We start from the raw sequence: 16,747 nt of genomic DNA, 5'->3' as shown, positions 1-16,747 counted from the left end.
TTAAAAGCTATTCTGCTTTAGCTAAGGTAACACCAGCTGCTGTAACCGACAAACCTTGAATTCTCAACGGCTTCACTCAGTAGAAGTTTAGTTCTTGTTTATGTCACTGTTTGCATTAGTGATCTATTGCTGCATAATAAATTACCCCAAAACATAGAGTCTTATAACAAAAAATATTTATTATCTCACAATTTCTGTGGGTCAGGAATCCAAGCACAGCTTAGCTGGTTGCCACATGGATCAGATGTCTCACCGGCTTCATCAAGGTGTTGGCCAAGGCTGCAGTCATCTCAAGGCTTGCCTAGAGGAAGATCCCCTTCCACACTCACATGGCTGTCAGCAGGCTTCAGATCCTTGATGTGTGGGACTCACCATATGGCTCACAACATAACACGATTCACAACATAACAACTTGCTTCCCCCAGAGCAAAGACTTCTAGAGAGAGATGGTGAGAGAAAGTGTCCAAGATGGAAGGCACAGTGTTTTTGTAATCTAATCTCAGAAGTGACATGCCATTGTATCTGCAATATTCTGTTCATTAGAAGTGGACCGATAGGTCTAATCTGCGCTCAAGAGGAGGGCACTATGCAAGGATGTGAATGCCAGGAGGTGAAGATGATTAGGAGCTGTGTCAGAGGTTGTCTACCACACAGTTTAATATGAGCTCATCTTCAATGGAGCTTCATCTTTGAGAACTCTCATCAGCCTGGGTTAGGAGTGGGTCCCCCAGACAATATTTTTAATTAATTAATTAATTAATTAATATATTTTAACATCTTTATTGGAGTATAACTTCTTTACAATGATGTGTTAATTTCTGCTGTATAACACGGTGAATCAGCCATACATATACATATATCCCCATATCTCCTCCCTCTTGCGTCTCCCTCTCACCCTCCCAATCCCACCCCTTTAGGTGGTCACAAAGCACTGAGCTGATCTCCCTGTGCTATGTGGCTGCTTCCCACTAGCTATCTGTTTTACATTTGGTAGTGTATATATAAGTCCATGCCATTCTCTCACTTCGTCCCAGCTTACCCGTCCCCCTCCCCGTGTCTTCAAGTCCATTCTCTACGTCTGCGTCTTTATTCCTGTCCTGCCCCTGGGTTCTTCAGAACCATTCAGAAAATATTTTTAAATTGCTTCTGTTCAACTATTCTCGGTCTGGGACCTTTTTATGTTAATTTTTAATTTGGGGGGCGTCCGGCCCATGCAGACACTGAAGGCTGGGTCTGTGTGAAGACTAGCTTGTGGGTATACATTCTTAGGAGATTTATCATCTTTCCCCTCTCCCCAGTGCCTAGACTACAGACTAGCTCCCTTGTCATCAGTCTGTGTTGATAATTGATTTTTCTAGTTTGTCTTTTCATCAAAGCTTTCCCCTTTCCTACTTTTATGCAGGTTCCCATTTCCAATTCCACGCTTCATGTGGGCCCAAGTGGGTGTTAAAATCTAAGCTCTTTGGTTACTGAGACCAGCAACCCCTGCCTCCACCTCCCGCCCTCCATGGGGCTGTTTGCAGCATTGGCTCACACAGTTAATATTCTGATTTTCCAGTCTCCTCTTTGCTTTTGTCCCCTGGGGACTTACCTCGCTTTCTTGTGAGCTCAGTTAATGCATATAAAACGTTTGTTATATTTTATTAAGTGTTTTAGAATGTTTTAAAATGGGAGGGTTTTCCAAGGTTATCTAAACCAAATGACATATGTAAAGTATACAGGATGTTGCCTTGTCCCCAGTTGGATCCACTAACTCTAGTACAGACAATTTTCATTGAGACCCAAACAAAGTATTTTCTTTTAAATATCCCACATCCTTGGAAATATTTACTGATTCTGAGTCTGGTTTGCAGAAAGGTTAAGGTTTTCATTTCCCAAGAAGATTCTTTGGCTTTGACTCTCCTGAAAGTGAGAGTTGGGGGGAGCAGGGTGGAAGGCTGTGTAGGGGAAATAGGAGAATTCACAGCGCAATGTCACAATTTCATACTTGTAATACAGTAGAGATCAGCTCAGATGCAGTATTCCTCTGAGAGTCTATAAAAGTCTGCATTTCCCTTAGGTCCTGGTCCCTTATTGGAACGCCAGAAGCTCCTCTTGGCTAGTAGAGATGGAATATGTGTAGCCCCAGAGAGTTTCTCACCCTCCTTCTGTCTGCCCTGGATAGAATTGGTCATGGGACTAGCATATGGTGGGGATTTCAAGAACTTGAGAACCCTTGGGAAAGATGGGCCTTTGAGAGGTATTGTCACTGTGATTTAAGAACCTCTTGCTACTAATAATAGTAGTTAATGTTTATTGAGCACCTGCTATATGCCAGATATTATACCTAGTGCTTTACACAGAGAAAAGGGCTGGAGATACAGATATAAGCCACAGAGTGAGATTCCTTCCATCCTTGGTGTCCAGACTTGAGACCGAAATGCTCTCTGCTAGGGTTAGATAAACTTTCCTGTGCTTCAGAGGGACCCTCTGGGCTGGATTGGTTCTAGTTGGGGAGTATCTTGAACCCAGCCTAGAAATAGCAAGAGTTAGATCAGCTCCTGAGCTTCAGGTACCACTGGTGCTTGGTACCCGAGAGGTCAAGAGATAGGAAAATGAGAGGTAGACTCACAAGGAGTCATGAAAGTCACAGGTGCCACAGGAGTGTGGCTTGTGACGGACAAACATGGGAGAACTTCACGTCTACAGGATCTTGGATTGATTTGTCTATGGCCTGTGACTTCTGTACACTTGTAATGAAGTTCCTTTAGAAAAAGCTGCAGACAGTCTTTCTTTTTAATTACTGGACCCATGTTGGAATCACTGAATCTCCAGCAAATTTGGCTCTGACCTTCAAAGCAGCCAAGGTGAAGAGAGGCTTATAGTTAGAGAACCCTGGGTTCAGATCCTTAGGGTGGGGACTGAGTTAATATAGGTTTAACAAGCTCTCCAGGACATTCTGATGCTCAGTTAGCCTGGCAGGAGAGACAGGAAACTGGACACTTTAGTGTTCTCACTTACATGCTGGGCATCTTTGGATAATTCATCTGCCGTCTCTGAGCCTTAGTTTGCCTATCTGTAGAATAGGATGGAAATTCCTGCTCAATTTGAGATAGACTCTAGTGATATAATGTCATATACGCTTTGGGGGCCGGGTTTGGAAACACTGAGCTGCAATTTACACATGAGTCAAGCTACTCCTTTCTCTGTTGACTGTACATAAATATGATGCCATGAATCTTTCCTGGGAGGTCACAAGATGCAGCCATGGGATACTTGCTGTCGCATTCACCATGTGGATGCTACTGAGGACCTTGTCCATGACTTCATCCAGTGGCCTCTACATAATCACCCATGGGGGAATTTCTCTTGGACTCAGTGGCAAGAATAGTGTGATTGTCATGAGTGGTGGCCTGTGTCTACCAGGTAGGCCCTGAGACCATCCTGTGGCACTGATTGAGGGCTTACCTGCACCAAGTGCCTCCCATGTTTTTCTTTGAGTCTCCTAAATAGCCCTATGAAGATGGTACCATTATCATTCCCATTTGACAGGTGATTAAACAGAGGCCCCAAACTTTAAATAATGTTCCCAGGCCACACTGCTAGGAAGTAGCAGAGCCAGCACTTGAGTCCAGCTGAGTTTCACAACATAGCCCATGTGGGCAGCCCAGAAGCTATACTCCTTGAAGCTATGGGTGCTCTGAAGCTCAGGGTCAAATGTGCAACCATCCTGTGCTCTGGGTGTTGAGCTTACCACTGAACCACCTTCTTCCCTACCTTTATATTTTCTTTGTGTCAGTTTTCTCATATAAAGCAAATGAAGCTACAGCTGCTGGTATATTTAGTCTTAGTGCAGTGTTATGTGACATGGTTCCATGAACAAAATTTTTGTTTTGCTTTTTCTTAGTTGCTTCAATTTTTTTTAACACCATGGATTCTGCATCACAAAATATCAAAACCAAAACCAAGAACCTCAATCAGCAGTGGCTGAACTTTCCTCAGAGGATGAGGGCAAGGAAGGAACTGGCAGGCTGAACCAGAACCCTAGTTAGTGGGCAGAAGGTTGGGGAGGGCTTGGAACACTTGAAGGATGATAATTTTTGCTCTGTTATGTACCCATTACTTTCCTTCCTGCCACATGATTTTATCTCTATAGGTTGCTTTGCATCATTTTTGTAATGCAGTTGGTCATAAATAATAAAATAAAAGTTGTCCTTCCCTACAGTACCCCACCCCCATACTTGGCAGGAGGGTGGCTGTCAGCTCTCTGGTCCTCTCCCCCCAGGGTCAGGTGAGAGAAGAGTGAAGGGCTGGGACAGGTGGAGAGGAAGATGGAGTGGTCTGGAGGCACCCGAGATAGGCGTCTGGGAGAGGCATGGGGGGGGGTCGAGGGAGGAGTATTTAGAGGAAAGATTAGACCCCAAGGCTGGTCCCAAAGCAGGCCTGGCGAGCAGCACAGGGCAGAGGTGCCTCCATCTTTCTTTGCAGGGGGTGAGGGTTTCTTTTAGTCCAAAGGCATTAAGAGTCACACAGAGACACAGCTTCTGCAGAACTAGATATATTCCTAAGGCAAAGTGCCTCAGAGACGCTCCCATCCCATCTCAGCACCACGGTAACAGTCCTTCTGGCCCCTGTACCCAGCTCAGCGAGGAGCTGAACCAGCAGTTGGAGGCCGTGTGCGGGTCCGTGTTTGGGGAGCTGGAGTCCCAGGCCGTGGACGCCCTGGACCTGCCTGGCTGTTTCCGCATGCGGAGCCACAGCTACCTCCGGGCCATCCAGGCCGGCTGCTCTCAAGACGATGACTGCCTGCCCCTCCTTGCTACCCCTGCCTCTGTCTCAGGGAGGCCCGGCTCCTGTGAGTACGCCCCCTCTGTCCCTGGCCCGGCCCTAGGTTGGAGAGCGATCTGGGTCCGCTTCTGGCCCTGGTCACGGCTCTGCTGTGTGACCCTGGGCAGATCGCTTGCCTCTCTGGGTCGGATGATGGGGAGAAGGATCCGTGGTTCTGTACGTAGCAGCACGTGGAGTGCACGTGGCTGCTGGGTTCTGTGGTACCGCGTGGGTGTGGGGAGTGGCAGACACCTGCCAGGACGTGTTTCTCACCCTATGTGTCTTTGCGTTCCCTGGCCACAGCCTTCAACTTCAGAAAGGCCCCGCCCCCCATCCCACCGGGAAGCCAGGCCCCACCCCGCATCTCCATCACCGCCCAGAGCAGCACCGACTCCGCCCATGAGAGCTTCACCGCGGCAGAGGGCCCAGCCCGGCGCTGCAGCTCCGCCGACGGGCTGGACGGCCCGGCCATGGGCGCGCGCACCCTGGAGTTGGCGCCGGTGTCACCCCGGGCCAGCCCCAAGCCCCCCACACTCATCATCAAGACCATTCCAGGCAGGGAGGAGCTGCGGAGCCTGGCGCGGCAGCGGAAGTGGCGGCCGTCCATCGGGGTGCAGGTATGGAAGGAGGAGGCGCCGAGGAAAGTTCAGGCCCCGTCCGGTTGAGGATGGATTGAGGGGGTCAGTGGGGCCTTCTGGATACATAGACCTTTTCCTCGCTTGCTCTTAGCTTGGTCATCGACGGGGCTGCTCCAAACAGCCCCAGCCCACATCCTTGTCCCTCATCCTGGCACCATCACCCCTGGCGAGCGGAGAGCGGTGCCCAGAGGTTGGCACCTTGATGGATCTAACCTCCTGGGCCTCTCATCTTGTTCAGGCAGATTGTCTTTTCAGGATCTGCCAGCTGGCTTGGGGCTCAGGCATCGCTTGCCCTTCCCCCTGGGAAGGGCTTGCGGCCCTCCGTCTAGCCCTGGCCGCTGACTTCCCAATCCTGCCACCAGGTGGAGACTATCTCAGACTCGGACACGGAGAACAGGAGTCGAAGAGAGTTCCACTCCATCGGTGTACAGGTGGAAGAAGACAAGAGGTGGGTCCGAGTGGGGGTATTTCAGGCTTTGCTGGGGGTGGGGTGGAGAAGAGGAGAGAGGGATGCATAACGACCTCACTGGCCTGGGCTCCCTGCACACCCTCTCTTCCTGGTCCTGAGAACAAGCCCTTTGAATGGGGAGGTGTCAGAGCAGCCACAGAGGCTCTCCACGGAGATGTCGCCAGGGCAGTCTAAAGTGAATTCTCCTTGTACCCATACCTGTCCCAGGTGCTGTGAGGTGGACAGGAGAATACAGTGGTCCCGGGAACGGGGTAGTAGGGAGAAGTAGCAGGTAGGTGCAAAGCAGGCCTCTGGCAATTGTCCTTTATAGGGGATAACAGGATTTTTCCAATCCCTCGTTACTTCCTGTGGTGTACAAGTATGTGAACCCAAAAAGAAACAAACAAACATGAAGATTGCCTCCCAGGGGCCCCTGGCAGATATAATACTCCTCCCCACTCAGCTCACACAAGCATTTAACCAGTTGGGGGTACCTATTATATGCCTGAGTCTGTGGTGTACGAGAGAAATCAACAGCCACTATTCTGGCATTAGGTGGCCTCAGAAACGTTGTTTCCTTAATTTCGAACTGAAAAGTTAACACTGAGAGCTCTGGAGGGAATACTGGGAGGAATCCCTCTGTTGTTGGCTTCCTGTGGGAAGATGCTTTCTCTAATGGCCATGTGGCAGTGTCATAGTGGCCCATCTGCCCTCTGGGCTGCAGTGTTCCCAGGCCAGTGGCCCTAAGTGTGGTGTCTGGGAACCTGCCTGGGGCTGGCTGTAAGAGTTTCATGGTAATCTGTGTTGCCCAGGCCATACCCCTTGAAGGAATAAAACTAGAGTGCCAGTAGCAGTCCTTCACAGCTCTGTTCCCGGTTGCCATTGTTGGGTTTTAGACCTTCCCTAAATTCCCCCAACTATTTCTGGGAACCCTTTGGAGCATCTTGTGTGTGTGTGTGTGTGTGTGTGTGTGTGTGCGTGTGCCTGATCAAGACTTCTTGGGGTTCCTGCGGGGATTCATCACTTTACTCTCACACTAGCTCCCTGCAGCTCCATATGCTCCTGAAGCTGTAAATGCCTCCATCGAGTGTGGCAAAAAGGCGCCCTTGTTGCCCCCATTATTACTGAAAGCTACCGTCCTCCAAATTCTTAATATTCCGCAAAGATCACAGAAAAGTAGCACTTTATGGTAAAGCCAATTCTGCAAGTCTATGACTTGAGTTCTTGAGAGGTGGGGTAGGAGTCATGGCTGGGTGCAGCTCTGTGTTCAGAACACTGCCCCCAAATCTAATGCTGCCCCGTCGACCAGAAACCAAGCCCATGTGCCCCCATTTGCTCCCTCATGGGGCTTCTTGGTCCCTCATCCATATAGACCTCTGGGGGTCCCCCCATTCCTCCTAACAAGCCTGAATTCTGGGAAGAGTGCAGCAGGCATTCTACTGAGACTCAGACTATATCAGCAACCTCTGTCATTCATTTGTGGATTGATTCATTCAGAAAATACTTACTAAGCATCTGTTAATAAGTATTATTAACACTTATTATGTCATAAGCATATGACAGCGCCTGTTAAATGCTCAGGGAAATGTGGAAGACATGACTCTTACCCTCGTAGAAGTTATGGCCTAGAAGGGAATCAAGGCAATGAATAAACAACCCATGAGTAAAAATATGATTACACACTGTGGTATAATAGGTAATGTGATATTATTACAATTATGGTGGGAATATGAAAGAAAAAAGCAGGTGCTAAGAGAGAAGGGACTTTATTTAGGTTAAGCAGGTGACATTTAAGCTGAGACTTGAGGGTTGACTAGGAACACTCAGGCGATGGTCAGGGGAGGAAGCATTCCAGGAAGAGGGAATAGCATATGTGAAGGCACTGGGGCAGGAAAGAGTTTGACATGCATTGGGAACTGAAAGAAAATTCATGTGGCTGGTGTGGAACAGGACAGGACAGTGGGGAGGGAGTAGATTGGAGAATAGATGGGGGCCAGGTCATGTACAGCATGGGCATGATAAAGAGCTGGAATTTAATTCTAACTAATGAGTAGCCCTTAAAAGGTTAAAGAAGGAGTGTGGTATGATCTAATTTATGTTTACAAAAGATCACCAGCTGCTGAGTGGAGAATGAATTTCAGGGAAGTAATGGTGGGTATGGAGAGGCTAGGAAGCAGGATTTTTTCATGATCCAGAAGAAAGGCTTTATGGACAATCTTATGTTGGGGATTTTTTTTTTTTCCTGTTGGGCAGTACCAGTGTCTGGGAACACTATTAAGTTTTATATGTTGATTTTGTATTCAGCAGCCTTGCTGCTTTCTCTTATTAGGACCCAAAGTTTGTCTGAAAATCATGATGGGTTTTCTATATAGTCAGTTATATTTTCTGCAGATGAGGATATTTCTTTTAAATCTGTATTTTTAAAATTTCTTTCCCTTGTAATAGTGCATTGAAGAGGACTTCTAGTTTACTGTTGAGTGCAGCACTCTTATGTCCTTCCTGACATTAGTGAATATCTTCTAAGGCCCACTTATAAGTGTGATGATGTTTGCAACAGATTTTGATGGATACTATTGATCAGGTTAAGGAAATTCCCTTCTAGTCCTAGTTGGCTAAGAGCTTTTAATTTTTATTTTTTAATAAAAAATGAGAGTGGAATTTTATTGAGTGCTTTTCCAGAATCTACCTAGATGATCATAGATTGAATACTTTCATCTGTAATGTAGTGAATTATATTAATAGATTTTCCATGTTGACCCATTCTTTCATTCCTGGGATAAACCCCACTTGATTCCATTATCAGTTTGGATTAAGTTTGGCTGTAACAGGGTCTCAATAGTGTCTTCAGTATATTTCTCTCTAACCAAGAAAAAAGAAAAAGGCTGGATGTAGAAGTTCAGTGTCAGGACCCCAGGCTCCTCCTGTCTTGCTGATCTTCTGCCTTTTGTATATCACTCATAACCAAGGAGCTGGTGCTCAAGCCCCAGCCATCCTGTCTGCATTCTGAGCAGCACCAAGGAGAAAGAGAGGAGAAGGATGCAGTCCTTCCTTTAAAAAAGACTTCCTGCGGGAATTCCCTGGCAGTCCAGTAGTCTAGGACTCGGCACTTTCCCTGCCGTGGCCCAGGTTCAATCCCTGGTCGGGGAACTAAGATCCCACAAGCTGCACGGTGAGGCCAGAAAAAAAAAAAAAAAAGATTTCCTGAAAGTTACACACAACACTTTCCCACATCATGCTGGCTAAAAACTCATCCCATGGTGGCATCTAGCTGCAAGGGAGGTGCTGTGGAATAGTCTTGTATTGGGAAGCAATGTGCAATGAGCAGAGCTGAAAATCAGGGTTCTTATGGCTAAACACAAAGAGAAGAATGGGAAATGGAACTCTAACAGTTTTTGGCACAGTCTTGCTGTATTATTTTCATATAGGTTGCTGGATTTTTGAATAGCTATTGTTATTTAAGATTTTTATATTTATGTTCATAAGTGATATCGGCTTACAATTTTGTTTTTACTGTTGTTATTCAGTTCAGGCATTAAGGTTATGCTAAACTCCTAAAATGAGTTTGGTAGCATTGTCTCTGTTCTGTTCTTTGAAACGATTTGTGTAAAGTAGGAATTATCTATTACTTAAAGGTTTGGTAAAGGTTGCAAAAAACTATCTGGGCCTTTTTGGGATAAGAGAAACTTTTTGAGCTTCAGTTTCTTTCATGGTTATTGATCTATTATGGTTTTATTTTTCTTTTTCAGTCAATTTTGATGATTTATATTTTTCTAAAAAATGGACCATTTAACAAAAATTGACAGTTTTCAAAATTTTTGGTACAAATATTCTTTCTCATGGTATTATAATTTTACACATTTTAATTATATTTATAGGTTATGCCCCCCTTTTTATTCCTAATACCACATGCTTATACCCTACCTCTCTTTTTTGATTCATTTTGCTCAAGGTTTGTATATTTTATCATTTTAATATATTTTTTAAATTATATTTTATTAGTCTTAAAAAAACTAGCTTTTGGTTTGGGTGAGCATCTCTCTTGTTTTTCTTTTTTTTTGTTTTTCTTTTTTTTTTTTTTTGGCGCGGTACGCGGGCCTCTCACTGTTGTGGCCTCTCCCGTTGCGGAGCACAGGCTCCAGACGCACAGGCTCAGTGGCCATGGCTCATGGGCCCAGCCGCTCCATGGCATGTGGGATCTTCCCAGACCAGGGCACGAACCCGTGTCCCCTGCATCGGCAGGCAGACTCTCAACCACTGCGCCACCAGGGAAGCCCTTGTTTCTCTTTTATCTTTAATATTTCCTTTCTTCTACTACTTCTCTGTTATTTTCTTTCTTCTACCATGTTTGATTTTTTTCAGCCTCTTGAACACTATTTCTTATTTTCTAACGTGTTTTTAAGGCTATAAATTCCCTTCTAACTACACTGCTGTACCTGCATCTCATAAGTTTTAGGATGCAATGTTTTCATCGTTCAGTTATAAATAGTTTGTAACTAACTTCCTTTAGGAAGTTCATCATAACTTCCTTTTTAACTTGTAAATTATTTAGAAGAATTTTTTATTTTTAAATTTTTTTTAGTTTTGAAATGTATTTTTTTGTTTGAGGGGCTCCTTTTCACTTTTGATTTCTAGATTTGCTATATTGTGGACATAGAATGTATTCTGTATGATATTTATTCCTTAGAATTTGTCAAGGCTTCCTTCATCATATACACATATAGCATATATATGGTCAGACTTATAAATTGCATTTTTCAAATGTTTATCTTTGATTTTTTGGGGGTGTCTGATCTAAGAGTTCTGAGTGAGGTGTTTTAAAAATGTCTCACCATGATTGTGAATGTGTCATTTTCCCTGGGAATTTTATTAATTTTTTCTTAATTTGAGAGAATGCTATTTAGTATTCAGGCTTATGATTGTTGTATCTTCTTGATGGGTTGGCCCTTTTATCATTAAATAGGATGCTTTTCATCCTTACTATTGGTTTTTGCCTTGAAGTTGATTTTTGCCTGATTTTATTGCTACGTCTGCAATCTTTTGATTAATTTTCCATTATATCTTCTTCCATCCTTTGTCTTTCAGCCTTCCGTAGCCTTATGTTTTAGATATGTTGCTTATAAGCAGTATGGGGCTAGAGTTAAGTAGACCTATTTAATCCATTTATATATTTTTTGATTACTGATTTATTTGGCCTTATTTCTATCATCTCTTTAAAAATTTTCTACTGGACATGCTTTTTTATTGTTTTATTGTTTTCAGTTCAGGCATTAAGGTTATGCTAAACTCCTAAAATTAAGTAGAGTTAAGTAGACCTATTTAATCCATTTATATATTTTAATCCTATTAAATCCATTAAGTAGACCTATTTAATAGAGTTAAGTAGACCCATTTAATCCATTTATATATTTTTTGATTACTGATTTATTTGGCCTTATTTCTATCATCTCTTTAAAAATTTTCTACTGGACATGCTTTTTCTTAGCTTTCCTCCTCCCCTACTTTTCTGCCCTCTATTGAACTGATCAAGGTGACTTTATTTCTCTTGTTCCCTCCATCCCTCCACTGCTTTGGAAGTTTACGTTTTAGTAGTGATTTCCCTCAAATTTTAAACAAATATACTTAATTTCATATGTCTCTGATAAAGTCTAAAATTAGTATTTCTACCCTGAAATAGGCACAAAACAAGAACCTTGGAACGTTTTAATTTCCTTCTTAACTCCCTCCCATTTTCCATGTTTTATATATGTGTGTGTGTGTGTGTGTGTGTGTGTGTGTGTGTGTTCAATTCTTCCTTTATTGGTAAAAGAGAGTGATTCTACAAAGCAATCTCAAGGGCCATCAAAGTGTGAAAGCCATCAGGTGTGTCTGGCAACAGGCAGCTTCCTCCTCCTTCAGGGCAGAACCAGTGGTTCCCATGCCTTCCAGCCCTGGGTCAGCCCCTTTTTTTTTTTTTTTTTAACATCTTTATTGGAGTATAATTGCTTTACAGTGTTGTGTTAGTTTCTGCTGTATAACAAAGTGAATCAGCTATATGTATACATACATCCCCATATCCCCTCCCTCTTGCGTCTCCCTCCCACCCTCCCTATCCCACCCCTCTAGGTGGTCACAAAGCACCGAGCTGATCTCCCTGTGCTATGCGGCTGCTTCCCCCTAGCTATCAGTTTTACATTTGGTAGTGTATATATGTCCATGCCACTCTCTCACTTCATCCCAGCTTACCCTTCCCACTCCCCGTTCTCTATGTCCATTCTCTATGTCTGCGTTTTTATTCCTATCCTGCTCCTAGGTTCTTCAGAACCATTGTTTTTTTTTTTTTTAGATTCCATATATATGTGTTAGTGTACGGTATTTGTTTTTCTCTTTCTGACTCACTTCACTCTGTATGACAGACTCTAGGTCCATCCACCTCACTACAAATAACTCAGTTTCATTTCTTTTTATGGCTGAGTAATATTCCATTGTATATATGTGCCACATCTTCTTTATCCATTCATCTGTTGATGGACACTCAGGTTGCTTCCATGTCCTGGCTATTGTAAATAGAGCTGCAATGAACATTGTGGTACATGACTCCTTTTGAATTATGATCTTCTCAGGGTATATGCCCAGTAGTGGGATTGCTGGGTTATATGGTAGTTCTATTTTTAGTTTTTTAAGGAACCTCCATACTGTTCTCCATAGTGGCTGTATCAATTTACATTCCCACTGGCAGTGCCAGAGGGTTCCCTTTTCTCCACACCCTCTCCAGCATTTATCGTTTGTAGATTTTTTGATGATGGCCATTCTGACCGGTGTGAGGTGATACCTCATTGTAGTTTTGATTTGCATTTCTCTAATGATTAGTGATGTTGAGCATCCTTTCATGTATTTGTTGGCAATCTTTATATCTTCTTTGGAGAAATGTCTTTTAGGTCTTCTGCCCATTTTTGGATTGCGTTGTTTGTTTTTTTTGCTACTGAACTGCATGAGCTGCTTGTATATTTTGGAGATTAATCCTTTGTCAGTTGCTTCTTCTGCAAATATTTTCTCCCATTCCATGTTATATTTATCTAGTATTTTGATTATACTTCTTTAAAAAACCCTGCCTTTAAAACCCTTTAAAAAATCTGTTGTTGTTATATCTTTTATCATTTAATAGTTTGGATTTACAAACATGTTTTAACAATTTATGTGTTCACTATTGCTTGTTACTGCCCACTGCTTCCTCCTGGGTTCAATTTCCTTTATGCTCAAGTATTGCTTGAGCTTGGGACCAGTTTTAGAGTCAATATGTCAGCTTGAGGTTTCTGTATTTCACTGGTACTACTCATTCAAACCCCATACCCACAACCAGAGCAGCCTTAATATTCTGATTTCTCAGCATCCTACTTCCAGGCCACATACCTGAATCATGACATGAATTTTCTAGTCCACATTTGTAAATGAAACAACCTTTTTTTTTGGCTGCTGGCTTTATGCACGGGGTCTCCTTCCAGGTCCCCAGGATGCACAGGCTTGGGGTCTCTCCTTTAATCCTCCCTGGGCGTTACCATCTAGCCTCTAGGATATATCTGGCCCATATTCCTGTGGCTCACTTGGCTTAGGTTCCCTTTCACCACTAAGGTTTTGAATTTCCTTTTTGTTTCTGATACCTGAAGATGTCTCTTTCCTGCTTTCAAGCTTGGCATTGTAGCAAAACCATCTTTTGGGCTTTATTTGATCCAGCATTTCTATATGTATGGGGGTGGGGTGGGTGGTGGGTGGGAACTTCCTAAGTTAGTTCAGTCCACTACATTGATCAGTTGTCAGCAGCAGTTACAGAGAGAAGTGGGACCAATTTTGGAAGCCTTTGGAGTGAAGTCAAGGAAGGGTGGGGACAGGCAGAGAATGTCTTCCTTGCTCTTGTGTAGGTGCTTGGGGAGATTTGGAGCGGTGGGCAGGGGAGAGGAGAAGGTTTATGGATAAATGTCTAAAGAACTGAATTGCTTGGGACAGGTGATCACACTGGGAATCCAGAGGGGGTGACAGGTGGGGAGAGAAGAAATCTGGCGCATCTTTCTGGCCAGGCTCCCTTGCTTGTCTGCTGAAGGCATCCTTAGTTATACACCTGCACTGTCCTTTCTCTCCCTTATGTCCCTGGCACTTTAAGTCTGACTTACTGCACACCATGCCCCAGCTGGTACATAAAAGTGAGCCACGAATACCAGCAGCCCTTCTAGGCACACATCCAGGCCTAGACCCCCACCCACTGCCACCCCATTTTCTTGGACTCTCTTGTCCTTGCTTCTGTCTCACTGGTCCCAGTATTTCTCTCTCTCTTTCTGTACTTTGGTTTAAAAAATTGCTGGGGGCCTTCCCTGGTAGTGCAGTGGTTGAGAGTCCGCCTGCCGATGCAGGGGACACGGGTTCGTGCCCCGGTCCAGGAAGATCCCACATGCCACGGAGTAGCTGGGCCCGTGAGCCATGGCCGCTGAGCCTGCGCGTCCGGAGCCTGTGCTCTGCAACGGGAGAGGCCGCAACAGTGAGAGGCCCGCGTACCGCAAAAAAAAAAAAAAAAAAAAAAAAAAAATTGCTGGGGAGGAAAAGTTTCTTCTTCTCTGCCTTTCAGGTATTCCCTGCTAACCTATTGGGGGAGGAGTGCAGATTTATAGCCCCTTATACCTGGGAGTTGTCTGTGGGTCCGTTCTGTTGCTCATCATCAGTGGTGACTTGGCTTAGAAATAGACAGGGGGTGGGGTTCGTGCCCCTTCAGTTCCAACTCCACTGCACCTCCACCTAAGATTCATCTGTCCACAGACATTTATTATAACCCTTTTATCTGTCAAGTACTGTACTGGGCACCAAAGATACAAAGGTGAGCAGAGCCAGACACAGCCCCTGCCCTGTGAAGCTCGCTGCCATGTTAATCTAAGAACCTCCTAAGTGATGCAGAAGTACAGCTGAGCAGGAGCCACAAAGGAGAGGTATATACACTATGAGAGTGTGTAATAGGGGCCTTTGACCCAGTCAGAGGGGTCAGGCATGGATTTCCTGAGAATGTGACGTTTGAGTGGAGATCTGAAGGATGAACAAAAATTAACAAAGTGCAAGTGGGAGCTGAGTGTTCCAGGCAGAAGGCCCAGCAGGTGCTAAGACCCTGTGGTGGGAGGGAGCATAATTAAGAAACAGTTACCACCCCCATCTCAGGGCATCCTAGAGCACCTGTCTTCCCAGACCCAGCACACTCTGGGCCATGATAAAAGAATGCATCAGATGTCATTGCTGGATATTAGAAGTCTGTTCCTAGGGCCTTTTGAGAACATCAAAACTATGTGATTTTTGCCTTTCTCTCTAATCATGGGATCCCCTTGTGGCTTCCACTTCTAGATCCCTGCCACTAAGATCTTATCTTAAATTCCAGATTCAGCAAAAACAAAACAAAGTAAACAAGTAAAAACACCATACCACCCAATTAAATTTGATTATCAGATAAGCAATGAATTATTTTTAGTATAAGTACTTCCCAAACAGTACTTGAGACATACTTATACTAAAAGAATTATCCGTTATTTATTTGAAATTAAAATTTAACCGGGAGTCCTGTATTTTATCTGACAACCCTACTTAGATCCCCTTGTGCCCAACCAGGGCTCCCTGGAGAACTCTGTGTTGGAAGTCCACCCCTTCCTCAGCTTCATGATCATTTCTGGCTTTGGGACCTTGGAAAGGGAATGTGCAGAAAGAACAGGAAGCTTCCATCCTCATGAAGTTATATTCCAAGAGCAGTCCTGCAAAAGCAATGAGTCGCTGACTGACCACAAGCCTCGGGTGTGGACACTGCCTCTGTTCCTGAGCATCAGCTCCAGGATGGTCATGACTCTTCCTCAGTCTCCCACCCTAGCCCCACCTCGGCATCACTGTCCCAGCCCCCAGCCTGCGGTGGTGGACTTGGGGATTCCTGATTGATTATATGTTTAAGCTCTTAGATGCTTTCTCAGAGATGGAGCTGCTACAATGGCTGAGCCTTGCTGAAATGTCCACGCCCATTCTCCCTCCCACCCCCGCCAGCCTGCTGCCAGATACTCCTGGCAAAACTTCTTGACAGCTCCTGGATGTTGAGCATTCCTTGGACAATATGTCTCTTGGGATAAGCCAGTTTCTTCCCAGAGCCTTTTGTGTTATCCCTTAAAGAATCAGAGGAGAAACATCTCCCAGAAGTATCCATGATAACTTCCAGAATCATCAGGAATGTGAGCATTGTCACCCTAAAGGACTTGAGTGGGGGAGGCCTCCTCAACCTTGTTAAAAGGCTTGGGGAGAAAATATTGTGAAAGGCATTGTTATGAATTAGTGATGATTCATAACTGAAGCCAGTTTCTCTCTTGTGTTTGCAGCGATTGGTGAAGACTGCAGCAAATACTGCCAAATCCAAAACTAAATAGGGACATAAGCCTTGGACTTCACTACCCTGAAAATGGATCAGTTAGAGTTAGGATTAGGTTTGGCTGTGAGTTACAGAAAACCCCCAAATGACAGTGACTCAAACATGATAGAAGTTTATTTCTCTCTTGCTTAGAAGTCCAGAGAGTCAGCTGAGGGCTGGTAGGTGCTCCGCAGTGTCAGACCCAGGCTCCCTCTATCTTATTGCTCCTCCACCCTCAGTACGTGGCTTCCATCTCATGGTCCAAAATGGCTGCTTGAGGTCCAGCCATCCTGTCTACATTGTGGTCAGCAGGGAGGAGAAGGGAACAAAGAAGGGCATGCCCTCTCCTTTTAAGAACATTTTCTGAAAGTTGCACATACGACTTCTGCTTGTAACCTATGAGCTAGAACTTAGCCACATGGCTACACCTAGCTACAAGGGAGATAGGTAAAACAATCTTTATTTGAAAAG

The 16,747-nt window shown here is 44.6% G+C and overlaps 1 protein-coding gene across 1 annotated transcript in view; it reads left to right on the top strand.

Annotated features, from left to right (window-relative positions):
* The window catches only part of DLGAP3 (DLG associated protein 3), a 61,199-nt gene that overhangs the window by 35,464 nt on the left and 8,988 nt on the right, over window positions 1–16,747 (top strand). Inside the window, exons 6-8 of the mRNA XM_082613941.1 lie at window positions 4,621–4,834; window positions 5,110–5,423; window positions 5,807–5,892. Coding sequence (XP_082470067.1) covers window positions 4,621–4,834; window positions 5,110–5,423; window positions 5,807–5,892 — 614 coding nt within the window. The remainder of the gene's footprint in view (window positions 1–4,620; window positions 4,835–5,109; window positions 5,424–5,806; window positions 5,893–16,747) is intronic.

Source organism: Mesoplodon mirus (genome assembly GCF_964341445.2).
Source record: "Mesoplodon mirus genome assembly, chromosome: 3".
NCBI lineage: Eukaryota > Metazoa > Chordata > Mammalia > Artiodactyla > Ziphiidae > Mesoplodon > Mesoplodon mirus.
Note: the sequence above shows the minus strand (reverse complement) of the source record. Positions and strands in the feature narration are given on the sequence as shown.